Source organism: Helicoverpa zea, chromosome 8, assembly GCF_022581195.2.
Source record: "Helicoverpa zea isolate HzStark_Cry1AcR chromosome 8, ilHelZeax1.1, whole genome shotgun sequence".
Taxonomy (NCBI): domain Eukaryota; kingdom Metazoa; phylum Arthropoda; class Insecta; order Lepidoptera; family Noctuidae; genus Helicoverpa; species Helicoverpa zea.
Genome location: NC_061459.1, coordinates 13,339,697 through 13,367,482, shown reverse-complemented (window position 1 = coordinate 13,367,482; position 27,786 = coordinate 13,339,697). Strand labels below are relative to the sequence as shown.

The following is a 27,786-nucleotide window of genomic DNA, read 5'->3' as shown; positions in this document are numbered from 1 at the left end:
AATCTAACATTACATTGGGTGGGAAAACACATGGGAAAAGGTGGGTGTTTTGGGGGCTGTCTTTTATAATTTTTTATATAAATAAATAATGTTTGATTTTGAAAACTTGTAAATGATTTACATAAAAAAAAACAACAGTGCCCCATCAGTCATTTGATACCTTGCGCAAACGCAATTATATTTAATTCGGTCAATTTAATTATTTTACGCATTGACTAACTAAGACTTAAACAGAGCCAAGTTATTCATATAAAATAGTACTTACACAGTGACGAGCAAGTCTGGTATGAGCGTAGCGAGCGGGATGAGCACCAAGCCCAGCCAGAACACCAGCGAGCTGAACAGCATGCGGTCCATGCCGCGCATCACCGCGCCGATCAGGATTATCGGGTACACGTTGCTGAACAACAAACATACATTTACTAACACCACATACTTGATTATCATGTTAAGATTAAAATATTCAAAAATGAGTGTTTCACGCTAGAACAGCCAAGCTAGCTAAGATGAAATTTGGTACAGGAATAGACGGTATTCCATGTGGCTCGGCGGTAGCGGGTTCTTCGATTTTTTCCAGATGCAAGTGAAACTCCGACAAATAGCCCATTGTATTATAAACTGAAACCAATTCGAAGAGCCACATAATCCCTATTCTAATGAATTTGCATCATCATTATCAAATCTAATCACAAAAATAATGACATCCTAACTAAATAAATCACCATAGTTGAAAACTGAACCTTATATACATGAACACAGCATTGTGACTGACCTGTATACGAGTATGAAGATGAACCACATGGCGACGGAGCCCCAGATGGCGAGGTGCGTGACCCACGTCCACGAGTGCGTCGACAGCCCCGCCTTCAGGCATACCGTCAGCACTACGTACTAACAACACAATTTTAAAGTTAATAATAGTTCCCATATGTATATGATGTTGAAAAAGTCCTTGAAGACAAGGTCCTACTCAAAAAATGGTTTCTTTGCAGCGATTCGCGCAATATTCTTAGAGCTATCTAAAAAGTTTAGGGAAGATATTTTTATTTCGATATTTTTTCTTATGGGAGACAGATATACAAATTTGGTCTTGTCTAAGGGGCGCAACCTTTTCCCCTTCGGGAGAGACCTGCGGTAAAATGTATATGAGAATTTAACGAAACATTTTACTGCACCGGGTTGTAAAGGAACAGTCACATTTGGTGTAGTTTCAAAAGTTTTGTCGAAGAAACTAATAAAAAAATACAATCAAAACAGAAACAAATACAATCTAAAAGCTAAAATTAATACAGAACACATTCAATTGACATCTAACTATCATACTCCTATAACTTCAGTACTCACAGTATAAACAAAGTTGCCGAGCAGCAAGTAGCCGCCATCCTTGCCCGAAGGCCACAGGATGTGGTGGCTGGCCAGCAGCATGGGCAGCCAGAACAGCAGCACCGAGTGCAGCAGCGCGTTCACCGCCCACACCCAGAACACGCGCACGTTGAATAGGAGCCCTTGCTGCGATGGGATGTATAGGACTGGATGCTGGGGGAAGATAAACGTAGGATGTTGTGACGATTTTTGATGAAGACTAATAGGTATATCCAAATAAAATTGAGATTGGGAAGATCACTTATATATTATGAAAAGAAGTTAGTAAAGTAATAGAGCGAGAACAATGCTATACTTTTCATACTCATTAAATGTTTTAACGTTTAATTTTAGAGGATATTCCATGTAAGAAAAATAAATTATATTATTTTATATGGGTTAAATCGGTTTACAGGCCACGTTTGTGTGAAAAAAAAGGACACGTATGAATGAGCACGTTTTCGGACAATAACCACTTTATAAAGTTTCGCTACTAATAAAAAAAAAATAGGTTTGTAGAGTTCCCGTACTTGGTAATATAGCTCGGCTACTCCTGATAGTTTAAATAATACATACCCTGAGCATAATTTCAGGCGAGCAGAGCTTGTCGAAGAGTCCGATGGCGAAGGGCGGCAGCGCCGTGAAGATCACGTTGTAGAACCCTATCGTCCAGCGCTCGAACAGGATCTGACCGGACCTGGTGAACAAGTACACAACCATACACTTATTAGGACCAGTTAAAGTTGACCAGTCAATCGAAGAACCTTTGGCAGTCTGTGAATATTTTACATGAGTTATCATGGGTTTGGAACAGCCAGACAGTAAGGTAAATGATTTGATGGTTTCTCCCTGAGGAAAAGAGTCTGTAGCTGTAAGATTATTGCTACTGCTGTTGATTAAGGTTATGAAGCAATTCATGAAGCGCAAAGTAGTCGCCCTTTGATGGATTTACAAGCAAAGATGGTCTTGGTCCAAAAGTTTCTTCCCTATAAAACAGAGTTATATTCCACCATAGTAATTATGTTTGTCTGCAATGTATCTCACCAGGCGGAGTATATCGCGAACCAGAGCTCGATGACGTAGAGGCAGATGTTCTTGTAGAAGGAGTACAGGATGAGCTTGCTGATGCGCGAGTAGTTCCACGCGCCGTGCACCAGCAGCAGCCGCAGCAGGAACCGGAACTGAGCAGTTTCAAACATTCTTTAGTTATACATGTAGGATGTTTTGTACATGTCGTCCAAAAGATGCCTATCAACTAAGGAGATTATGTCAATTTTCAAAAGCGACTTGAAGGAAAATCAGGGAATTGAATCTAAATATAATAATAGTCTGGGGAAGTTTTTGGAAATAATTTTTTTTGTGCTGTCCTGTTGTTTTTTGACTGTTTTCCATTTGCAATTTTCATAAAACTACACCAGCCGATCCGTGCCAATTTTCTGTATATTGTGGTATACCTGCGCAATGCTGTAGTCGGAGGCGCAGACAGCCTGCAGCCCCTCGACGCCGGAGATGCCGACGCCGACGGACGCGCGCTGTATCATGGCCACGTCGTTGGCGCCGTCGCCGATAGCCAGCGTCACCGCGCCCGTCGCTGACGATACCATCTCTACTACCTGCACAAAGAACCAATGAGTTCGTTATTACAAAGAGAATCTATGAAGGTTAAATTAGGAGTTGTGAAGTTATTGATGCTAATTAGAAAGGAGGCACTTTAGATGTGATATCATCTGAAGGGCCACTGCATTACGCGTGACGTTGATTACGATCATCATCATCCTCCTGCCCATATCGCAATTTTATTTGGAGTCGTGATGTTGCTACCGTTGCCATAGTATATAGATACTATAGAGCACAGGCATATACAGTTTTTCGAAAAAGGAGGATGATGTTTTCATACCTATGTAACATCAAAAATAAAACTTTACAGAACTGCTAAGACATGAAAGACACATTAACAAATCGCTCCTCACCTCAGCCTTCTGTATAGGCGAGACCCTACAGCACACAACGACCTTGCAAGATATGCAGAGGTCCAGGAAGTCCTTCTTCAGGTCACAGCCCATCGCGTACTTGAGCGTCTTGCCGTCGATGATGAGCGCGATCTCGTTCTGCTTGCCCAGGTTGTCGCCGAACTCCATCGTTTGTCGAGATATGCACTCGCGGGTACCCTGGAGGTGGAATTGTGTTTTGTAGCCAGGTGGTAAGAGAGTGTGTTGATGGTGATAGATATATGGGATATGTAAGAAGCTTTGTACAAAGAAAAGATGACTTAATGAACCGAGAGAATCTCATATAGAGACCATAGCGTAGGACGACGCACGGCCACCCAGTCATACACGAGATGGTCAGATGATCTGTCGTCGGTCACGGATAGGCGCTGTACGTCGTTCGCTTTCAATCGAACCTTTTGGAAATCAGCAGTGGACCACCTAGAGCTGTTATGATGAAAGAACAGTTCAAGAGATAGGAGATGACCATTGCTGAGGCTTTATTCTTTATTATGTTTTATCTGAAGGGGAGTTCTCCTGTAACTCCTGGGCTCCTGTGCTGGTACTCACGTCCAGGCTGTCCTCGTTGAGTATGATGAGCGGCATGCCGCTGTGCAGCAGCCGCGCGGAGTGGCCGATGTTGATGGCGGTCTCCTGCTTGTCGCCCGTCAGCACCCACACGTTGATGTTCGCCTTCAGTAGCGCCGCTATCGTCTCCGGGACGCCATCCTGTATCAATACATTTTTTAAGTCAGTTCCTATTTCTTACAAAGACTATTTTGGGTCCCAACTAGAGGCGTATGTACAGATTTTTGATTCTTAAACTAGTTTGTCAGAAAAATTTAATAGAAAACCAATTGTGTCCGAAAAATATAACCCAGTAGGTACATACCTGCAGCTTATCCTCAATAGCAGTAGCGCCAAGCAACCTCAAATTATTCTCAATCAACATGGCCGCTTCCTCAATTTTCTGTTCCCTATCCTGTATCGCGATGCTGGCCTTGTGGTATGTATTCGCCCAGTCCTGGTAGAATTGTTCGGAGATGTCGGCGACTGCGAAGACCAGGGTTCGAAGGCCATCGCAGGCGAACAGCTCGAGGTGCGAGAGTGTGGTGTCGGCGTACTGTGCATGAGCCCCGCCGGCTAGTCGCGGGTAGATCACTGAGTCCGCGCCCTTGCAGTATAGCTTGATCTCACCTGTGTATGTGGACGATTTACTAAGTGGTGTTGTTGAAGTTTACGAAATATGCTATATCGGGTGTGTCGTACCTAATCACATTAAAGAGATACGTTAATGTATTGGTTAGTATAATATGTCGATTAGCACAAATAAGAAAATAAAATTTTAAAAAAAAATATTTTCAAACAAAATAAATAGAATAAAACTGTGTGAGAATTAGAACAGCATATAAGAGTCAGTCAGTACCATAGATGTAATATACTAAACAAGATTGCATACGCTCAAAATATATATTTACGAAAATGAACTCTATTCCAACGCAATAAGGTACTAAATTGGTTGCATAATACACAGAGGCAAATCCGAGCCGAGAGGGATAGTTAGAACGGAGGCCGTTTGTCTCTTTCTAACACCTTGCCAGCATAAAAAAACGTTGTGATCAACAGTTTTGTCTTCCCAAAAAAACAATTGAATCACTTATATTTTTATCTTATTTTAACAATTGTAAGTCAACAAATTAATAACAATCGCATTAAATTAATGCGATTGTTATTATATTAGTTATTTGTATTTATTCTTAAAACATAAACAACATAAATTTTTATTTTGCTTTTTTTTATTTTCTAGCGGTAACCCTGAACATTCTTGGCGCGTAATCAGCATTTAAAATTTTGTTTATATTTTTTGTATTATAGTTCGGCCATTCAGAGAATGCGTTCCTGACACGTCGCGATTGAACTGACGACGTAACTTTGCAATGGCGTTGCAGTTACGATAAAAATATTTTTGCTGGTTGTTTACCGTTTTAACAATTGAGGAGCATTAAAACAACATTATTATATCAATAATCAATGAATGTAGTTACATCGTCAGTTCAATCGCGACGTGTCAGGAACGCATTCTCTGAATGGCCGAACTATAAATCAATTTAAACTGTTAAAGTGGTGAAAAAGTGTTGCGTTTATACTTGTAAAAGTGAATCCTATGGTGATTGCAATATATCGTTCCACAGGTTAGCTAATAATAACATTTTCGTAAATCAAACAACTAGGGTGCCCATGAATTCTTGTAATGAGTCAAAATATGTGTGATGAATTCTAAAACTGTTGTACTATTGTTATAGCTTACCAAAAAAATGTAGAAAGGCGATATAAATGGCTCAGCAGTCTATATGTGAAGCAAAAATACAAAAAAATCAGTCTGCACTTCAAATCTTCATGTTTTTATTACTGCTAATTCCCGCTAATTACTAAAAGCCTATATTAGTATTTTAAGGTCACAAACTGCGTAAGTTAAAACTTCAATACCAATCTGTGTTTAATAATCTTAGCAAACTCGGATTGGTCTCACATAGCTTAATCTCATAGTCACCCTATTAGAAAGGGACAGACGGCCCCGTACTAACTGTTTCACTCGGCTCGTTTTTTGGTTAAAAGTGCGTAGTGCTGTTTACTATATTATGTTTATGGTCAGTACAAACAACGGAAATTTTTCCTTGAAAACTGACAGCTGTCAACTGGTCAAAATATTGATACTCTTATACTTTATCTCTGTTTTACACATGATGGTGTAAATTATGAAAACGAAAAATGACTCCTGTGGCTAAACCAGTTAATGGATTAGGTTATTTTTTTTACAATTCGTCATACAATATCATGAAGTATATGTGATAGGATTTATTGTGATTAGGTACGACACACCAGATACATTATATTATTTTAGGATTATTTTATGTGTTTATTTATGTGTGTGTAATTGTTAAAAAAAATATATGTATAATCTGCTGTCCAAAGATAAGTATTAAATATACAATGTTTTACTCGATCGAAAAAATACAAAATAGACTTCCGAATCTGCCAGTATCTACCTGAAGGTGTCCTCACGATGACGGACATGCGCTTGCGCGCGGAGGTGAAGTCGAGCACGTTGAGCACGGCGAACTCCTCCTGGCGGCCGGCGGCGCGGACCCGCACCGCCCGCGGCGTGCGCTGGTCGAACTCGTAGCCCAGCGCCGCCGCGCCCAGCACCAGCGCGCGCTCGTCTGCGCCGCAACAACAAGTGATGATGATGATGTCCTCCCAGCCGATTATACTATCGGCCTCGGCGGCTGTTCTCATGTAAGATAGGCCAGCTGTACAGGCCATATTTGTGCACAGTGCACGGGCATTTGCGCAGACACAGGTGCACTCCCTATTCCTTCACTCTCATAGCCCGATGGGACGGCAATCCGACACGACCGAAGAGAGATTAGGCGCAGGACCGACATTTACGTACTCTCCGATGCACGGGTATATCTAAAGTTTCTTTAACTTACAACAACACACAGTTTTGTTTGTTTGTTTGACAAATTGTTTGAATACAGTAATTCGCTAAATATACAATTATTACGACATCTAACATGTACAATGTATGATACCTGGTGAGGCCGCGTGGTAGTTGAGCTGATCCCCCACTCGCTCAGGTATCACAGTATGGCACACGGCCAGCATGGTGAGGAACTCGCGGATGACGCCTGCTGTCGGATGGTTCCGCTGTAAATTCTGGTACAGCAGGGTGTCTTCTAACTTCTCGTTGGGACCTGGAGCGCTGTAGATTATCTGGTGGATAGAGAAATTGTTGACGGTTATTTTTAAGAAGCTCACTAAGTGACAGCCTATGCAGCCTGTGCTGGTCGATAGATCTTGCTGCGGTCGATACGAAAATAGATGTTTCGGAAGGTACGTTAAATTGATGGGTAATGGCAGTCATTTGAGCTTCTTTAGAAGTTATTACGAGCAGGCAGAGGCCAGAAAATATGATCATCCAGTTTTGGCAATCGGTCGCCCAGGTCCTGGGTTGCCGTCAGATAGGTAGCTCTATATTATAAAAGCTGGGCAAATATTACTTGGAACCATTACTTTAACGTTATAAAGTGTCTAATATTAGAACTAACCTCCCCAATAGTGCACTTGCGGAACTCCATGACGTTGCAGGTGAGGGTGCCGGTCTTGTCGCTGAACACGTACTTGACCATGCCGAGCTCCTCGTTGAGGTTGGACGTCCGCGCCATCGCCGGCGTGTCCGTCGCCACGTGGTACATCTCCACGTCCATCGCTATGAACTTAGCCTGCGGAATGGACATTCATTTATTTATTTATTTTAAAAGAGTACACCTACAGCAAAAGCATACAACATTTGTGGCCAGTTTCACCAGTTACTGACAAAGTCTCTGATATCCTGACAGGATCCAAAACTTATACATAGTTTATTTATACCACAGATTGGTTTTTGGTTTATAATAATAAGCACCCTGTTTCTGGCAGATGGCATTAACTATCAGACAAATACACTGACACTTAATCGTTAACCAGTGAAACCGGACCTTAAACAAATGCATTTGAAATATAGAAAGTTGCTAGTTTTGGCACGAAGATTTTTTTATCGATATTACTTTTCAGTGTCAATGTATGTACAAGGATGCGAGTGATACTTACTTGAAAAAATCTAACTATTTCAGCAGTAACTTGTAACGATATAGGTATAAGATTGTTGTACAATATTAAAAATGTCAAAAAGTTAAATCCGAAATTTGCATTCTGCGCCTCTGTAACAAAAAAAAAACAATATTTTCAAGTTTTTTATTTAAAATAATTCTTAGTACATGGTAAGTAATTTCCAAAAATCAATCTTTCTTGACCTTTCGCTGGGATTGTAAAAAGTCTAGTGTTGAAATCCTTTAACTGATGGCAATTTCTTTATACCTATATTGGGAAGAGGACTTTGGGCAGCAAGTTTGCACGCACAGATACAGTTTATCATACTTGTGTTGTGAGCAAGATGAACTAAATATGTACATAACTTACCCTCTAACCCAATATACCAGTCGGAGTGCGCCCGCATCCACAGCTCGTTGAAGCCGGCGCTCAGCAGCGACAGCGTCAGCAGGATCAGGAACAGCATCAGGATGTGAGTGTTCGTCTGACGGTCTATTGACGACCGCTTCAGTGGGGCTACCCAACAAAACATGTACTTAATTGTACTTATAAGTAGAAGGTCGTTATAGAATCTAACTTAATAGTAAAAGTTGGACTTATACAAGAGCTAGCTTTCGCCCATGGTTTCACTTGCATCGCGAGGGAAATCATACCCGCACATGGATATATGTTATTCGGTAAATAAGCTATGTTTCTGCCAACTTTCATTAAGATCGATCTAATAATTTTTGCATGAAAGAGGAACAATCATTCATGTAAACTTTTACTCCTATAAAATCAGTAGGATAGTAAGTAGGCTATAGTGAATGAGTTACCTTTAGTGGAGTTCTTCATGAGCTTGGTCTCGTGTCCGGTGTACACGACCACGCCGTAGATGTAGTTGGTGTTGCGCAGCATCGACCCGCGGAGCAGCATCTGATCCAAGCCCAGAGGTATCGTCCTAAGCGAAGAAACATACATCATTTTAGAAATTATATCTTATTAATTCTATAATTATAATTAAGTACAGAGGGCGTATTTAAGCGCATAAGTGAACATAATACTTGGTAGTGGGGTGCGTCATGTCAGCTTTGACCAGCTAATACTTTTATATAATCGAAATGTTGAGTATAAACAATACATTGTAGTTGTCTTTAATTGTAGCGATAAATAAAGAACAAAATTGAATAACACGCTTGATATGTACAATAGAGTATTATTCGATTTTAAGATTATTTTGCTACGACTGCAACCATGATTATATCTTAAATGTTTCGTTCCAAACAAGACCTAGTGTACATAAACATGATGTTGGTTATAATAAATTTTGTTTAGTTACAAGTTGTGGTCCTAACAAATAATACAAATTAATGTCAAAGTGTTAAATTGGTGGGTTCTGGCCATCATTTGGACACCTTTGCTAGTCGTTGCGGAAAAATGTCAGAAAGTCTGACAACAACCAGTCTTACGAAGGGGTTTCGGGTTTCCTTGGTAACTAGATTAAGAAGTTCATGTAAGAAACGAAAACTGATATTCAGTTTCGGACCTTAAACCAATAATTATAACTCATCCTTACTTAGCAGTAGGCTCCTTCAGCATGCCGTTGAACTCATACAGATGTCTATTCGGCTGTTCACATTGCAGCGTGGCGGTGAAGTCGGCGAGAGCCTGCGTGTTGTCCAGCCGCGCCGTGTCCGGGTGAGCCATGCGGATCTTCAGGTTCGTCTCCCCGTCCAGGTTTGAGGTCTCGATGAAGGATATGCCTTGTGGCTCACTGTGGTGCAAGATTTAGGGTCATGAGAAAGGTAAGTTTGCCTATAGTCATTAAGTTGTAGATCATAGGTTACATGAATATATGTAGGTCTATAATAATTTAATTTGTTTGAATTGAATAAGAATAAGAATTTTTATTTGTATGAAACACGGGGTACATAGATGTAACATTTGTTATAAGTTCTGCATGTTTCGCCGTAGCATCGGCATACAAATATAAATAAAAAACGTATTTATCAGCTAGAACAAAATTAAAAACAAATAACAATTTAAAATCTTAAAAACTAATAATACTATATTAAGAATTTATGGTACCTAACCTAAACAGTTTTTTCCTTATGAAAAAAACTGTTTAGGTTAGGTTAGGTTCGTCGAAGGAATCCCGTCGAAGAAGACGCGCTGTATGAGGTGTACCGTGCGTCCAAGGAGACTCTGTGGCTGGCCATCGGCGACTCGAAGTCGCGTGCCAGGGAGGAGCTGCTGGGGTCTCTAGACCGGGACCCGTGGGAGCGCCCCTACCGATGGGTACGCGGCAAGCTGCGGCCCTGGACGCCTCCACTGGTACAAAGTATGCAACCCCAGTTGCTAGAGGCGGTGGTATCGGCGCTCTTCCCTGAGAGAGCGGAACACGTACCCCCGGCGATGGCATCGCCCCCAGCCACAGGTTCTTCAGAAGAGGAGAACACCGATGTCCCCGAGGTGACGCAAGCAGAGACGAGAGCGGCCGTGTCGCGACTTCGGGCTAAGAACACAGCGCCGGGACCCGACGGAGTTCCTGGTCGAGCTCTCGTCCTGGCTCTGAAGGAGCTGGAGCCCCAGCTAAGGGGGCTCTTCACGGCTTATCTCGAGCAGGGTCAGTTTCCCAATGTGTAGAAGGAGGGAAGGCTGGTGCTGCTCAGAAAGGAGGGGCGCCCCGCGGACTCGCCGTCCGCGTATCGGCCCATAGTGCTGCTCGACGAGGCGGGAAAACTCTTTGAGCGCATCATAGCAGATCGCCTCGTCAGCCACTTGTGCAGAGAGGGGCCGGATCTGGACGACAACCAATTCGGTTTTCGTCGGGGGCGCTCCACCATAGACGCCATCATGCGCGTGAGGGCCCTGGCGGAGGAGACTGTGTCCCGGGGTGGGGTGGTGCTGGCGGTGTCCTTAGACATCTCCAACGCATTTAACACCCTTCCCTGGAGTTGCATTCGGGAGGCTCTCAAATACCAAAGAGTTCCTCTCTACCTCCGCCGTATAGTAGGGGCCTACCTGGAGGGCAGATGTGTCAGATTCGGGGACGTGACGGTGCCGGTCGGCACCTTATGTAGTGCGGTGTTCCGCAGGGATCGGTCTTGGGACCCCTCCTGTGGAACATCGGCTACGACTGGGTGCTAAGGGGTGAGCTCACACCGGGCGCCGACATGACGTGTTATGCGGACGACACCCTTGTCACTGCCCGGGGGAGCTCGCACAGGGAAGCGACGTTGATAGCCACAGCTTCGGTATCACAGGTGGTGAACCGCATCCGGCGCCTGGGCCTGGAGGTGGCCCTAAACAAGTCGGAGGCCATCGTGTTCCATGGTCCCCGACGTGCGCCGCCGCCGGGATCACACATCGTGGTCAGCGGGGCCCGGATCGCTGTCGGCCCCACCATGAGGTACCTGAGCTTGGTGCTCGACAGCCGATGGGAATTCGGGCCTCACTTCCGGCGGCTGACGCCCAAGCTGATGGGCGCTGCGGGCGCGCTATCATCGTTGCTTCCCAACTTGGGGGGACCGAGCGCCGCCTGTAGGCGGTTGTACGTGGGAATCGTGCGGTCCATGGCCCTATATGGGGCCCTCGTGTGGGCGATGGGCATGACGGCCGGTACGCTCGCCATCCTGCGCAAACCGCAGAGGGCGATGGCCGTCAGAGTCATCCGAGGGTACCGCACGATTTCCTACGAGGCGGCTTGTGTCCTGGCCGGATCCCCGCCCTGGGACCTAGAGGCGAAAGTACTCGCGTCATTATACCGATGGCGCGAGGAAGAGCGGGTACGGGGCTCGAGGCCGGTGCAGCGGGAGATCGAGCTGCGCCGAGAGGAGCTCCGTCGAGTCCTAGTGGCGGAATGGCAGCAAAGGCTGATGCGCCCTACCGCCGGCCTTACTACCGTCGAGGCGATCCGGCGATCCGGCACGGCTCCCTGTCATTCAGGGTGACGCAGGTACTGTCGGGGCATGGGTGCTTCGGCAAGTTCCTGTGTCGCTTAGACAGGGAGCCGGACACTCGGTGTCACCACTGCGTCCATTGCGGGGAGGACACGGCGCAACACACGCTCGCTGAGTGTGTAGCTTGGGAGGAGCACCGCCGTGTCCTCACAAACGAAATCGGAGGCGATCTGTCGCTGCCTGCTGTGGTGCGGAGGATGGTCGGCAGTGCAGAGTTGTGGGACGCGGTGGTTTCCTTTTGCGAGGACGTGATGTCGCAGAAGGAATCTGCGGAACGGGAGAGGGAGATTTTGACTCCCTTCCCCGGACGCAGAAGGCGCACCGGGCGCAGGAGAAGGGCGGACAACGCCCTCTTCCGCCCCCCATGAATGGGTTCAAGGGCGAGGGACTTGGGGAAGTTCCCGCCCCTACTCAGTGGACCCGAGGCGGTGGCACACGCGTGTGTCGGCGCGTGCCCCGGAGGCGATGCACGGGGTAGGCGAACACCTCACTACCCCGTGCAAGAGACGAGGCCCGTGCGAGGGCCAGCACTAGTGTGGGGCTGCGGAAGAATCTGGATTCCCGCGACCCCGCGCACACGTGCAAGGAGGACACAAGGGGGTTTTAGCCGGTAAGAGTCCGGCATACCCCTCCGCCTCTCCCCAGGCGGAGGAAGTCCATGAGGATTTCCCCCTCCCAAAAAAAAAAGGTTAGGTTAGGTTAGTTAGGTTGTGATCAGTTATGTCCTGCTTTTAGGTTTTTGAGAGTTGCTCGAATTTTAGTGAATTTCGTGTAACTACACTCCAGTTATAGGGGTGACAAAAACAGTAGTTGAATGTAAAATATTGTTGTTTGCTACGTCACGTGATTAGACTGAAAGGTATAATCATAATTGCGAAAAGTCTATTATTTAAATCGAACACGAGGTGTCTACAACGATAATACAACCGCGTGTTGTTTACATAAAATAAAAGATGATCTTACTTATTCAAGGCGGTATATATTAACTTATTTATGGCATGACTAATCATATCCATAAAAGTTTGATGAATTAACAACTATTTAAAAATATGACGTATTATCGAATGCACACTCAAGCGCAGAGAGCGAGCGACCACGCAATTCTCTACAGCAATTATTTTTAATTGGTGCATAATGCTAAATGAGTTGCTGACCTTGTGGACAAACACACGGACAAACAGTCGCGAATATTACTGTTTATTGAACATTGACGTCGCTTCGTTCAATTGTTATTTTGTTTGTTTGTTTTTGTTAGGGGACGGTCACAATGCTAATAACCGAAGCGGTCGTTAAAGGATTTTTTGTCCGTGCTTCATACGATTATCTTTATTGGCCGAGCGTTTATTCAAAAGTGCTATAGGTATAAATACAGCAGTTCACGTAATTTATGTTTGTCTAGCGTGGAAATTACCCCCCTTTTTGTTTGTGTACATACAAGTAAATGATATAGGGTATCATTCGTTGTTATTTTGTCACGCCATGTATTCGACGCCAGTGAAAGCAAGATTGCAACATTAACCATAACATAAGAGTAGCATAAGGACTGCAATACAGTATTGCGGTTCGTTGTGGTGGAACTTTTCTCTGGTGCATTTTTGTGAATTAGTTTCAAATCATGCATTTATCTCTTGTTATAGGTATTTACAAAATTTCTTCCGTGTCAATTAGCGGATGATGTTTGTCAGACAGATAGTCACTCCATGTTTCAAACTGATTATGAAACGATTCAACCGTTTAAGAGCGACAGGGCCACACAATCGACAGTCAAAGTAACACCTCTCGTTTTTGCGTTAGGTGTGAAAGACCTTTCACATGCTGCTGACCATTGTAAAGTGACAGCAAACCACCACGCTCACCTGGAGGCCAGCATGACGATATCAGCGGGGAAGAACTGGTTGTTGACGACCTTGCAGACGTCTCCGACCAGCAGCTGCTCCCAGCTGATGGTGCTCCAGCGACCCTCGCGCAGGATGTCCACGCTGCGCCTGTTCGTCTCATCGTCTGCTCTATGACGTTTCTGGGAGAAAGAGAAGATGTTAACAGTCAGTATCATCCTGAGTAACTAATCTACATGTTACATAGTAAGGAACAAATAAGGGTGTCTGACAAAGAGGATAGAAGAGTCTAACAAATAGTTACGCTTAGTTAGTAAAAAACATGTGAATGTACAACAACAAAACACGTATATATAATATGGAAACATTATGTATCTTGGGTAAGAATTAAAGATAATTTTATCTAAGTGGATTAATGAGTTTTCTGTGGTTTTGAGATAAACCGCAAGAAACATAATCAGCTAAAATAAGCACTAACCTCGAACATTATGCTATAGCATAGTATGTTACTTACAATAGATAATTGAATCTCGCGAGGATTCGCGTTTTATGATTTATTCATAAAAAGAAACAGATAATAAAACATTTAGTATATACAGTGCATTATTTTTAAGCATTTTTGATTGACTTCGATCTACCTTAGGGCAATGCTTTGCAACCTCGTATTCAGATTGAACTGGTTGTAAAACTTGATTCAACAAACTACCTACTGGTGAACATGTCTACCGAGCACCATAACAAATAGCACCGACCACGTTATCAGGCGGAATAGTAGCGTTAACAAACGATCATAACATCACACTACTGGGTGTTATCTACAAAATTCACGAAGGTCAAAGGCATACAGTTCCTATAACAGGACCGTCCCCACACGTGTGAATGTGTGAACCCTTCTACAACAAATAAGCTAGTATTTCGAGGGACATTCGTGATAGCAGTCTAAATACGTTAGGTGTTTAGGCGTCTAGAACAACATGGTTAGGTAAATATTATGGCACGCACACATTCGGGGACAATTCCAAGGAAAATGTTACTTTTACCTTAAATATCGCGTGGGTTATATCGTTATGAGTTTCAACGGCCTACTCTGTTTATGTAAGTTATATTCGTATCGAATAATTTGATTAATTCAATTTATCACGCAAAAGCTCATTAGATCGTAATTACAAAAAAATATGGCGTAGGTATCAAATTAAATAAAAATGTGAAATATTGTTGATTAAGTTTAAGCGTGGGCTTAACAGCATATACCTTCACGGCCACAAAATAATTTCAATGATTGATAGACCAAAATAAAGGCCATCAATCAAAATACTTTCAGAATTTTTCAAAAGATTAAATTAAATAAGTATAATCAAGCTACACCCACGCAGCCCCGTGAAAAAAATATGCTAAAATCGGAAACAATTCCCCGAGAGATCTTTCCTCACATTTTCTTTTCTTTGTTACCTAAGTGTCAACGGGAATCTAGGAGTATTTTAACATAACTTTTGACACCAGCTTATCAGTACTCCCTCTTAACGTCACAATGAATATACTCACGAAGTCTTCAACAATTTCCTTGATGGCGCTGACGGAGAGGATGAGTATGAGTGGCGTGAGCGTGGTCCACCGACCCGTGGGCGACACGTCGGGGATCTGCTGCAGCAGCGCGATGAGAAGGAAGAAGCAGTTCGAGTAGCGACGGAACTGCTCGAACAGGAACAGCGGGATGAACGAGGGTACGCTGTGGAAGAACATTGTATATAAAGTCACAGTTTTCTTTTGAGGTTGTGGTATGATGGTTGCTAGGTCTGGTAGTTTTTGCAATAAGTAGGATGTATCATTAGCATGCCAGACTCACCAGGCTGTGGGTAATGCCTAAGAATATGGTATGTATCGGATAAAATATTTCATTGGATTTCCAAGTGGAATCAAGAGCAGACTGAAATCCGAATAAGAGCCCTGTTAATGGCGGGATTTACTGTAACCATACGCTTATTGCTCAATCTGAATTGATGATACTTATAAGCGCTCTATAATTATAAATAGTGATTATTTCAATGTTAAGTACGAATGAGTTTCTATAAAAATCTAGAAGTTTTAAGCCTTGTTAGAAGGACTTAAACAAGTGGCAGCTATAAAATTACTTTTATAGTATTCCAATACGATTGCATAGTGGTTAGCGCTTGACGATAATGATAACAATGTGCTATAACACTAAGTCTAATGGTTTCCCTGTTTTACGAGGAAAATTATATTTTTTTAACATGCCCACTGGTCTTCACAAAGTCTGCTTATCTGCTGTTTCAATGCATAAACTGCTGATGCTATTTTGATAATATTTGGACGGGGGCCAAGGCGTGAAATAACACATAAGGACTTTCCTAGTTTCCTATCTGGGTCCTAGACGTTGCGCACCTCGGGGGCAACTGAAACCTTTTCTAAGTGTACATTAATAAACAGAACATCGTAAAATCTTCTCAATTCACGTACAAGTTAAACTCTGGAAGACTGAAGCGTAATTTTACAAACAAAAGTTTCGCACATAAGTTATTTTCCGCACACTTTGTCAGCATATAAAGGACGACGGAACAACAGAGGGGAAATATAATGCGAGCCGAGTCCCGCCTAGCTCCGAGGTTAAATGTTTTATGTAGTAAGTACGTCTAGTAATGAACTTATACGTTAAAAGGCTACATTTTTACGAGGGCATACAAAATACATGGCTTTCACTTAAATATCTAGTTACCTTGATAGTATTCAAGTTGACAATCATGCCTAAGTAATGATAGTTCCGAAGCTTTGATCGTATCGAACATAATTTTGTAGTGAAAACATCGATAAATTATAGGTATCGTTTGAAGGCACGTCCCTAATTTATCAACTGCCGTGAAATTTTGTTTGTTTTGAATGAAAGAAAACGTTTGTTTGATATATTATTGAACATAATGTTTGTGTTTGTTTGCTGTCCTGGACCTGTATGTATAATTTATTTCGGATCAAAAACTTCTATAATTTAGTCAAATGGAAATTCAATTTTCTAGCAGCCATTTTTGATGTATTTTAATGATAAAACTTGAGTCGTTAACGAGCTTTTAGAACTAAAGTTTTGACTTATCACGTGGCAATAACTCTATTTTTGTCTCCGACGTCAATTATCAATTTACACAGACCTTCTACAGAGGAGCTTCCGACAACTCAGATCTTACAAAAACAGCTTGTCTCTTTAACAAAAATACCTTCCGCCCTAGGACCTATATGATAAATTTATTGTTACTACGAGGAAAGAGATTGTACAGTCCCCTACGTGACAGGAACATTGCGACATAAATTAAACAGCACGTTTCGCCCATTCCACTCGTGTATCTGTCCAATATTTACAATGTAACGTCGCCCTAGGATGTCATACATTATCTCATTACTCGTATCAGTTGGCGGCGAATTTCCCAACGAAAATATTCCGAGTTTTCGGGACCAACGTTAATACATTTATAATTATAAATTTATAACAAGCATTTACGTTGATTAATGCAACAATATGAGCAAGTCTCACAATGCGCTGTTTACATTCTATATTCTAATTGTTCCTTACAAGGTATGCGGTGTACTAACTACATTATATATTGTAGATCTAACCGGTTAAATAGGTTGGTATATTCAACTAAGTTACTGCAACTAACTGGGAGTTGGCGTATTCATGAATGCAGATTCACATGTCCATATTTATGACTTCTATTAGTCCGTCTCTTGTTGCAATACTGCCTATTTAATGTGGTTGTACCGCAAATACTTTAAATTGTGTAACCACATGATTGCATTCACCTGGTTACACTCAGACCTTCCTTGATGCATGTCACCTACATCACTCGGTCATCCACTTGACGCATCAATTCTAGGAAAACATGCGGGAAGCATAAGTATAACTCTTCACATAGATGGATGTAAGCGAAATTGATTGGATAATGCACGTGGAACAAGTGTTCGCTAACCAGCTGTGTGCAGTCACGCCAGTTCCACACGCCAGCAGGTGAACTTGACATTCGTCACACACTTACGACATGCCGACACGTACTCACGCTTATCAGACCAAGTGTTTAAAGCAAAAAGAACTCCACAGAACTGATATGAAACCTCATTCCACTAAACTCTATAATGCGAAAACTTGTATGAGTTTGCGAGACAATCTCATTGTGAATTTTCTCATAAGGAGCTGAACGGAAAGTTCTCGAGCGCTCGAGGACGCGGCTGGTGATTCAAATAAGGGAACATTGTAATTAGCAGCCACGCATTCATTGCCACGCGTCATGTCTCCTTCCTTTTATGAAGTTTCAAAGTCACGGTATGACGAAGTGATAGATTCCAGAATGTAGACCGTAGTCGCACAACATAATAAATGCTTCAGGTCTAATGTTAACGTGGACTTGCATTACGAATCTCAATTCCTTTGTACATGTTACCTACGATTGTGTGTGATCCAAAGCTGCATTGGTAACAATAGATTCCTTTATTCCTATACGACGAAATTTGAAAGTGCTTCCAGCCAGTAGGTTTATACGGCATGTCATTCGGCAGAAGTAGGCAAAACGCTCTATGTTATTAACCCCTTCAAAGTGCAATGCACCATTCATATTTCATGGCGATTGTTCAACTATTGCGACTGCTATTCTCATAGTGAATGTGTTAGGATTCCCTTTGTAGTTGTCAGGCCCTGAAGTACTTGTTGAAAGGTAACAATAATAGTGGGAATACTGTCGCAGTCTCCATGGAGATACAAGCGATATATTAGGCTGTATGACATCAGTACGGTGTACGGTTTTCGGGCAGTCGGCCAAGCGTCGCGGTGCGTAAACAATGCGCTGGTATACAATGCTGCTTCGGTGTTTAGGCACGCTCATTGTCGCCTGAATAACTTTACGATGTTTTGGAATGGCCCGCTAATGCCCAGGGCCTTAAGTACATCCTATTTCACACATATTTATGTGCTACATACTAGAGTTATATTATGATAAGACTCATAAAATTAAAGACGACATGTGAAGATCTTAATTCAACTCTCGGTTTTCATCCACATATTCAAGAATTAATCCCTACATAATCTTCCGCAAATATGGGGCTTTAAAGTGTACCGTGAAAGGAAAACCTAGCTTTTCCTCCACAAACAAAGCGGATGTTTTCAAAATGAAAGCAATAGTGAGCAGTGAACGAATACGTTACCAATTTCATGAATGTGAAAGTCACTGTTTGTTTATTTATCTTTCGTTCCTCGACTGAATGAAGATAAAACGGAATTGCGCACGAAACCACAACTACTCGGTAAACATCTAATGCTATTTACCTAGTAAATTAAATAAATATTTTTCTCGTGACTGAGTTTTGTAAAACTTGACTGTTTTCCACTTCACAAAGGCAAGTTAATTTAGAAAGTGAATTAAAGTTTAAAGGAATTGGAAACCATCTCGCTTTAACACAGACGAATTATATGTATAGCTGGAATGTGGTTTAGACCTTTCTAAGAACATAGCGGAAGGCGCCACATGTAAGTGACACCTCCCGTGGTCTACATAAACATTAGCGTATAACATCTAACTTTTCCCGTAACTTTACGCTACGGGAAAAGTAAGCCTAGAATTTATATACTCCTCAGGAAAAATGTTAAATTGTTGCATCTAAGGAAACGTTAGGTCTCAAAATTCACAAGTTTTAAACTGCAAGTACAACTTATTTACCAAAAAGTCATGCTTACCTATATTTCGCTGTAGATATTCGATTGTTTATGAACTTGATTGGCTGCGGTCTGTTGATGAAGATAATTCTGTTTTGTTCGAGAGGCGCCCCATCTGTCAGGCCCGATGTCGTCGCCTCGTCCTCATCTACAAACAAAAAAGAACAATTTTAAAACACGAGTACTGGAGAATCTTGGCATTGGGACTGATGCAATTACGGAAATACGGACTAGTAAAGCATTTCATAAATGAATGCTCAAAAGCTTGGATCTTTATTGCATTTCGTTTAATTGCAATCTTAGCGAGTATTTCAACGGATTAGTGTCGTCTCGTGGATTATACGAGGGTTACATCATGTAACATGGCAATTCGATCACTACCATTGTCTTCAAGCATAAATACGCTATTTATTCACTACATAATATGAACAATTCCAAATAGGCCCAATCACTGCCAAAACTGAAGTTAGGGTCAGCGCAGTCGGCACTTTAGTTCAACAAAATTTTTGGGGAAAGTTGCTCGTTCAGTTCCGGCAAACTTTTAATTAGTCCCACTTTCAAATTAAAATGTCTGAGAGAATTATTCTGTTACTATTCTGGTAAATGGGTTTACCTCCCCAGGTAAAATGTAAAATACCTCCACAAAAGTATTATTCTTTGTGGTTTTGTTGCATTTCTACATTTGCTTAAAGATGTATATTTATAACTTCAAATCCTCGCCTCGCTTCAAAATATCTAAAAACGCGTCAATAATTCAGCAAGGTGTGCGAAAATGAAATCACGGACACGAGACTACGTAATGCAGTTAGTAACTATCTGAAAATACCCCAGGATGTGGCCGACCGTGCAACGAGGTAAAGGTCGCGCCGTGGTCGCCTGTTTATTTCCATCTGTCTTGTCATGAGGAATCATTTGAAAATTAAGCTTACAACCGAAATGCATCATCGCTGATGTCAGTGCATACATTCGATATAACATTATTGAGTAAATATAACTCTAGAGTGATATCATGACTAGAAGCAGTACTCAGACGTCTATTAACGTAAAAAGCACAAAAAAGCCGTTGCCGTTAGCAATCGGGTCAGTGCAAAAAGAGAAAACATGAAGCATTTAGTTATACCGCTGACAACTTTCTATTGAAAAATTGACGTTTTACACGGGTGCTGAGCTGCAGAAATAAGTATAGCTATTTGCTAACATGACTTCAAGGTAATTTAATTACGACTTCGCGGAGTATATCGTGTCTCCTGGCGGAACGGCCAGATGCGGCCAGTTTTTTCACGCCAGTATGATAATAGCACATAAAACACACAGCCAACTTGACCTTTGAAAATGCTATTAAATAAAACAACCTTCACAATGAACCAAAAATATAATAATGAACATTTTACTGAAAAAAGAGCTTGATAATGTTAACAGTACGATTTTGATTAATTAGCAGGAGCCTGTTCGGCGTACAAAGCGAGCGTGTACAACGAAACAAATTAATTGTTTTTGTTAATGAACATTATTCCCCCATCGGGATTGTTAGGCCGGCAGCACACATCCGGTTTCCTGATCCGGTTTCCTGATCAGGAATCCTGATTCGGAAACCGGAATGCTCTTTTTTCATACAAAATGTTCACAAGAGCGCACACGTTCTTACTTTTTCCGGACGGAAAAAAACCTGATGACGTCATTCCGAACGCAGCGCTCGCGAACAATTTGGTTTGACCGCCGCACACATACGGAAATTTTCATTCTGAATCAAGGTAGCCCTGTTCCGAATGGACGTGTATCAGAGCCCGCTTGTCACTTGCTTTTTTATATTTGTTTTTATTTTTGTATATAATATGTTTTTTTTTGAGAGATGAAATCCAGTTTATTAAACAATTAACAAATCTATACTAATATTATAAAGCTGAAGAGTTTGTTTGTTTGTTTGAACGCGCTAATATCAGGTACTAAAGGTCCGATTTGAAAATTTCTTTCAGTGTTAGATAGCCCATTTATCGAGGCAGGCTATAGGCTACTTATCGGCTTTTTATCCCAGTACGGGAAGTAGTTCCCACGGGATGCGGGTGGAACCGCTGGCAGAAGATAGTATATACATATTTGCATACATAAAAGATAAATAGTTTAAAGAAGGCGGATCACAATCCATACAAAATTGCCCCATGTCCTATAACAAAGTGACGTATCTCAAAAAAAAAAGATAGAAATTTTAAAAACAAATGTTCATCAAATGATTTGATGGACATCCGATAGTATTTAAAAAATTCTTCGGGGTACGCCCGTAACATGGCTCTTTTAATGTAGAATTGACTTTCGGCCAATCTCCGTGTATTTAACGGGTGTACCCAGTAACGCCGCTTAATTTTTTTCTTTTTTAACGAAAGTAAGAGTGCAATCGCAATTAACTAGTCATCCTCCATGATGCGTGTTTTCACTTAAGTGGCTCTATACGTACTGGCCATGTAAATTCAGAATGAAAAAAACCGAATGTGTGCGCTAGTGTCACGGAATCCCGAATAGAAATTCCTGATCAGGAAACCGTATCCGGAAACCGGATGTGTGCTGCCGGCCTTATACAGAGAAATGATGAAAACGTTAATAAACGCTGTTTTCTAGATAAATCTGACCACAATACCTACTCATATTAACTTAGATTAGAGTAAACAAACTACGCAGGTATGAAAGAATCCGTATTGGTGGCGTAGCTCTACTCGGGTGAAGATTGAAGATGGTTATCGGGTTACAGAGGTCTCTAGACGTTCTTTTATGGCACGATTTCCTTTGAGGAAAGTATGTGCAACCTGGGAAGACCCATCAGAGCTGTTCTTTAGCTGGCCAGAACTGAGAAAGCTGGTTTATCCTCAAATTATATCATGTTTAGAATTTCATTACAGACAATATGTAGTGGGTCAAACGTTCCTGAAGTCTCGCATTCATAGCGTTTATTATGCATTAAGTAATGTAAAGGGTGACGTATACTGCATCCCAAGACGTGCATATTTGATTATATGAATATTTATTTCAATAAAATGATTGTTTTCCTTACGATAAGAGGCATGAATCATATTGAACAATCGTGCGGTTCTTTTATCGGTTTCAAGTCGACTGGTTAGTGAAACAATTAAGAAACTATCTCGGCTATAACTTAGGTTTAAGTACTTTCCAAGGCGAGACTTGAGCACCTATAATTCAACGAAATTAAATCTAAAAGTAGCGTGTTAAAGGTGGCAGTTTTCTGTATTAGCGGATGTTGATATTAGAGCACATATTTTGAAAAAATCTGACTTATCGATACTATACTCTAAAATAAATACTGCATGCCAATACTGAATTCATTGACCTGTGTACGCAGTTGCGAATTCCTAGGGTGGGGATTCGTGATTCCTAGGACTAGAGGACGATTAAAGAATTTGCTTTAGCTCACAAGAGCACCATCTTGTGGACAACCACTTATTTTGTATTAAATAACAAATGTCCATGTAAACACATTGTCCTCATGAAATAAACTCGTAAAGCTACGTAATACTCATTAAAACAAGCTATAAGTCAAACTACCCCCCAAACTTGACCGTCCCCATTTGTTTGTTGTTGTTAAGCCTAATAAGGGTTTACTTCAGTAATAATAATATTCATGAGCTGATTGTAATCACAATACGGCGTAAAGCATTTGTGCGGGAAGGTCAAGGTCACGGCAGTTTCAAAGACAGGCTTTTTCAAGGTCAATTTGGCTACTTGCTCATTGCTGGAGTGGTGGAGTACTAACGTCGAAATTTATCGTTTTTATCACCTTGTAGTAGTGGCGGTGCATTGCAGGCTAACACTGAGGCTACAATATCTTTAATTGCTTTGTTTTTGTCTATGGGAAATCTATGGAAAAAATAAAATAGCTACGGTATATTTATACTTTTACTTGATAGAGCTGCATATTATATGTCTAAACATAACAAGCCCCAGTTTCAGAGTTAGATTTTCTGGATACATTGATGACTCTGAAAGGATTGTGGAGAAAGACAACTTTCTGAATCAACATTCTAATCTCAGACAAGGGCTGAAAATGCTACAAACTTTTAAATATAGATAATTCAGTAGAAATTCAACTGTCAATCAATAGTAGGTAATATAAAAAAGTACATTATCAAGGAATGTTATCTCGGAGTACAGCAGTTTCTTCAATAATTTCTGATAAGAATATTACCCGGTAGTAAATGTTGATAACAATAATAGTCAATCTATTATTCTTCATATCATATCAGTATTAAATCAAAACCAACTATCAGTCGGTATTTTACTAATGCTAGAATTGTGTTAGGTTTCAAAGGGGATAGTCTCAGGATGTGCTGAACTAATTTTGATAAATTATCTCAGCAATAGTCACATTATCCGTGAGTCGACGGGAAGTTGTTAGCTCGGGATGCCAGTAAAACTGTTCAATACTGCATTTAATTGAATATACAGAGTTATAGTAATAGTAAGTACTGAGTATCTAAGTTGTGTAGAAATACTTATTGATATTTTTCCTGAACTGAATAACAGCCATTACTATTTATTAACCACAGCTGGCAGTGTTTAACAACAATGTGAGGTAAAATTGTACTCATTTCAAGTGCCTATGAGTAAAAGTCAGACATACTAATTAAACTTATTAGTAATAGGGGAATTACTGCAGTTATCTCGGCACACTCTTTAGTAATACAAAGTAGAAAGGTGAATAAATATGTCAATCATCTAAATATAAAATATGTTTTCTTAAATGTACCTTCCTAAAAATTCTTTTACACTCTTCTAGGGTAACATTGACTATACTTTATCCCGTAACAGACAGTAAATCCCATGGGATACGGGTGAAACCATAGAAAAACAGCTAGTAACATGATAAGATGTTTGGTTTCAAAATTATCAGTTTTTAAGCTTTGCCTTTTATCTTTCTGTAAATTACTCTTTCAACATGGTGTTGAACATTAATAGAACAGGTACAACTCCACATGTTTGAAGATAAGCAACTCTGTTTGTTTATACACACCATAAAATTTGGCAGTACACCATAAAAACTGAGCAAAGAATTGATATATACTGTTCTGTACAGATGACATCATTGTTTGTCACAATAACAACAAAATCAATGTTTTTTTATACAGCCCATTTTAGTAAGCTACTAAATATAGTATCTTTGATGATCCTGACCTGTTTACTGACCTCAAAATTATGTCAAACTGAACAAAAGTGCCGTGCGTTACAATTTAATTGAAAATAAGATGTGCTAACACCTAAGACCCAAATACAAGTTATCACCATCTAGTACTAAAGGTGGGTAAGATATAGATGCTTGTGTAGGACTTACGTTGGTTCATCTTGAGCACCATGGCTCGGTAGAACCGGGAGAACGGCGCCATCACGTTTCTCTCGTGAAAGAAACGCACGATTCTATCTCGGATATCCATTTCTGAGAACTTCCAAACAACTTGCTATGCAACACACCTCATCAACACTATTTAAACACTAATAAAACGCTAAATTTGACACTCATTATCACCGCGTAGAATCGCGAAGAATCTTAAACTCAGAACTGAAATAATAACAATTTCGCACAACGACGTCTAAATAATCAACATATTCGTTTGATGCACCAGTTTTAAGTGTATTTCGGCAAGTAAACTTCAAGTGTAAATAATAACATTACTTCATTCACAGGTTCTTTTAAAATATTAAAAGTGTTTGAAATACATGTTGACATCATAAACAGCCGCTTCGTGAGTCGTTTCCTACGATCGATCTGTCCATGTTCACCGCCCATGAGTAGTGTTGCGCTATGTACACAAAGAGAGTAAAGTATCGATATCGATAACGTGTTAGTAAAATCCGGAAATAAAAAGGTTGTTATTGTTTTAATTGTAGATTGATCAACTGAAACCAAATATTTAATATCAAAATTAATAAGAACAGTTAAATTCGTTTTACATGAACTCATTCTTATGCATGAAGGATTTTATTTGTGAAAAAATAAAAAAACTTCAGACAGCTACAGCAATTCCTTTTGTGAAAATAACAAAAATTTGGTCAGTGGGTAGGGGCTTTAAAAAATAGAACTAAAATTCAAACAATAACAAATTGACGTACAGAGGAAATTTTATCGATATCTATTATTGTCGATGTGATGGTCTCACTAGAAAATGTGACAGCGACACAGTGCTGCCATCTAATCCAACACACTATGACTATTCTATTCTATTCTATTTTTGTATATGGCAATCCGTGTCGATGTCAACTTCGACGATTCTGCCAATGACAAGTGAAATGAGAAGCAAGAAGTGCTTACAATTAAAAAAATAAATAAAAAAATATATATATATATTGATTTAAGATGGTGCTGTGGCCGATCTTGTGTAACTTAATGTGTTAGTAGGACGACACTGAAACAAACAGAAATACATTTACATATATAAAAACAACAACAAAATGTTAGTAACACATAACATAAAATATATACCACAACCCTTTGATTATATATATGTCTAGATGGAGTGTCACCATACAATCCCAACAAAGAAGCAGAGACAAAATTGTTACGCATGTGTGCGTGTAGGTGTCATTTTACACTGCGCGTTGACGTAAATAATGATACCAGCTACTACGATTCTCCCATAAATAATGAAAAAAAAATAGACTAATTAAATAAGTTTGTATACATAGTGTTATTCTGTTTAACTATAACTTTATAGAAAATTGAAAAAAACACACTATGACAGCAGTCAGTTGTATAATTCTATTGCCATGTAGAAAATATTGTTCTGGTACCTAGATTTTTTTTTAAGTTTTAAAATAGAAACTGCATCACAAAAGATTTCAATATTTTACTATTTTCCATTCAACCTCTTATTAAAAGTAAACGCTCCTTGGAACTGACACCTCAACTCAGAATTACCTAATTTAGGTAAGGTATGCAGGGAACCGACCTTGTAACTTATTTATTTTTGTCTGATTTCAGTCTAATTTACCCTTTTTATTGATTTCCGACGTGAAAAAAGCTATGAATAAATAAAATGGGATGTCCACGTCCCTACAACACCACGTGCAGAAACTTACACATGTTTTCTAAATTAGATACTCGTACATTTCATTCTGCGAACTTTTTATTTCTGGATATTTATAGTTGCTACAGTCATTTTATTGAATCGTAAATAATTAAGTACCTAGTACAGGGATGGTGAACCTTTATTGACTTACGTGACAAATTAAATATAAAACACAATCATAATTATAGAGGCGTGCCTTTAAGGCAAATAGTTAACATGAAACCTTTTTAACCAAAAATTTAACCGACTTCCCAAAAAACGCTTTTTAGTGTTTTGGGAAGTCGGTTTAATTTTTTTGTAAAAAAGTTTTTTTATTTACAGCTTTTCAGTGATACAAATAGCTGTCACTATCCGTATAAGTAGAAAGTTCTCATCAATACACATATTTTAAGCCCAAATACGAGGTATTTTACATATTCAGCTGTCGAGTTCGCTCGACCTTCTCTGGTCTTCATCATCAGGTCAGCTCCAAACCTTCACTGTTGCAAAGATCTCGTCAATACAAATATTATAAGCCCAAACACTAGGTAGTTTACATATTCAGTTGTCGAGTTCCCTCGACCCTCTCTGGTCTCCATCATCAGGTCAGCTTCAAACCTTCACTGTTGAATAGTGCTTTCAGGAATACATCTGAGTGTCAACTTTTTACCCTATGTTATGCCTACATCTTTCGAAGGTTGCTCTCGATTTCTCAGGGTTTCCATCATCAGATCCTTACCTGATGACTATGGGACCAACTGGCAGCCGTTCCGCGTCGAACAAAAAAAGAATCACGTAAATCGGTCAATAAACCTCGGCGTAATCGATGTACATAAATAGAAAAAAAAACATACCGGCCGAATTGAGAACCTCCTCCTTTTTGGGAAGTCGGTTAAAAATGTAAAAGATTATGACTTGTTTTTCATTCTTAAATTTACATTAATGCTTAGATCTCTTAATAAAATAGGTTCTATTGTGAATATGGGAAGAATCCAGGAAAAAAAATTAATAGTATGTTGTTATGGTACAATTTCAATTCAAAACTTGCAAAATAATAGCGTGCCCAAATTATTTAGCTGCGTGCCACCACGGGCACGCGTGCCATTGGTTCGCCATCCCTGACCTAGTATATTCTGTGATACTAATAAAATGCGACACCTTCTGTGCCCCAACAACCAGTGCACAGTGAAATATACTGATAACAGTGGCGGCAAGTAAGTAGACATTTCGTGCCGTGTGCGACATACTGGGCATCTTAGG

The 27,786-nt window shown here is 40.5% G+C and overlaps 1 protein-coding gene across 8 annotated transcripts in view; it reads right to left on the bottom strand.

Moving 5' to 3' along the window:
• Positions 1–27,786, bottom strand: part of LOC124632657 (probable phospholipid-transporting ATPase IA) — a 105,262-nt gene that overhangs the window by 11,509 nt on the left and 65,967 nt on the right. For 6 of the 8 annotated variants that reach the window (XM_047167566.1, XM_047167567.1, XM_047167563.1 and 3 more), the window contains 19 exons: positions 19,505–19,631; positions 15,322–15,505; positions 13,801–13,961; positions 9,559–9,756; positions 8,819–8,943; positions 8,373–8,519; positions 8,004–8,113; positions 7,463–7,636; positions 6,947–7,127; positions 6,398–6,571; positions 4,243–4,547; positions 3,921–4,079; positions 3,333–3,530; positions 2,817–2,975; positions 2,407–2,543; positions 1,939–2,059; positions 1,345–1,536; positions 773–891; positions 266–400 (listed from right to left, as the gene is read on the bottom strand). In XM_047167566.1, coding sequence (XP_047023522.1) covers positions 266–400; positions 773–891; positions 1,345–1,536; positions 1,939–2,059; positions 2,407–2,543; positions 2,817–2,975; positions 3,333–3,530; positions 3,921–4,079; positions 4,243–4,547; positions 6,398–6,571; positions 6,947–7,127; positions 7,463–7,636; positions 8,004–8,113; positions 8,373–8,519; positions 8,819–8,943; positions 9,559–9,756; positions 13,801–13,961; positions 15,322–15,505; positions 19,505–19,631 — 3,106 coding nt within the window. Of the gene's footprint in view, positions 1–265; positions 401–772; positions 892–1,344; positions 1,537–1,938; positions 2,060–2,406; positions 2,544–2,816; positions 2,976–3,332; positions 3,531–3,920; positions 4,080–4,242; positions 4,548–6,397; positions 6,572–6,946; positions 7,128–7,462; positions 7,637–8,003; positions 8,114–8,372; positions 8,520–8,818; positions 8,944–9,558; positions 9,757–13,800; positions 13,962–15,321; positions 15,506–19,504; positions 19,632–24,815; positions 25,260–27,786 lie in introns of those variants that run through there. The other 2 variants (XM_047167565.1, XM_047167570.1) reach the window with 2 other exon arrangements.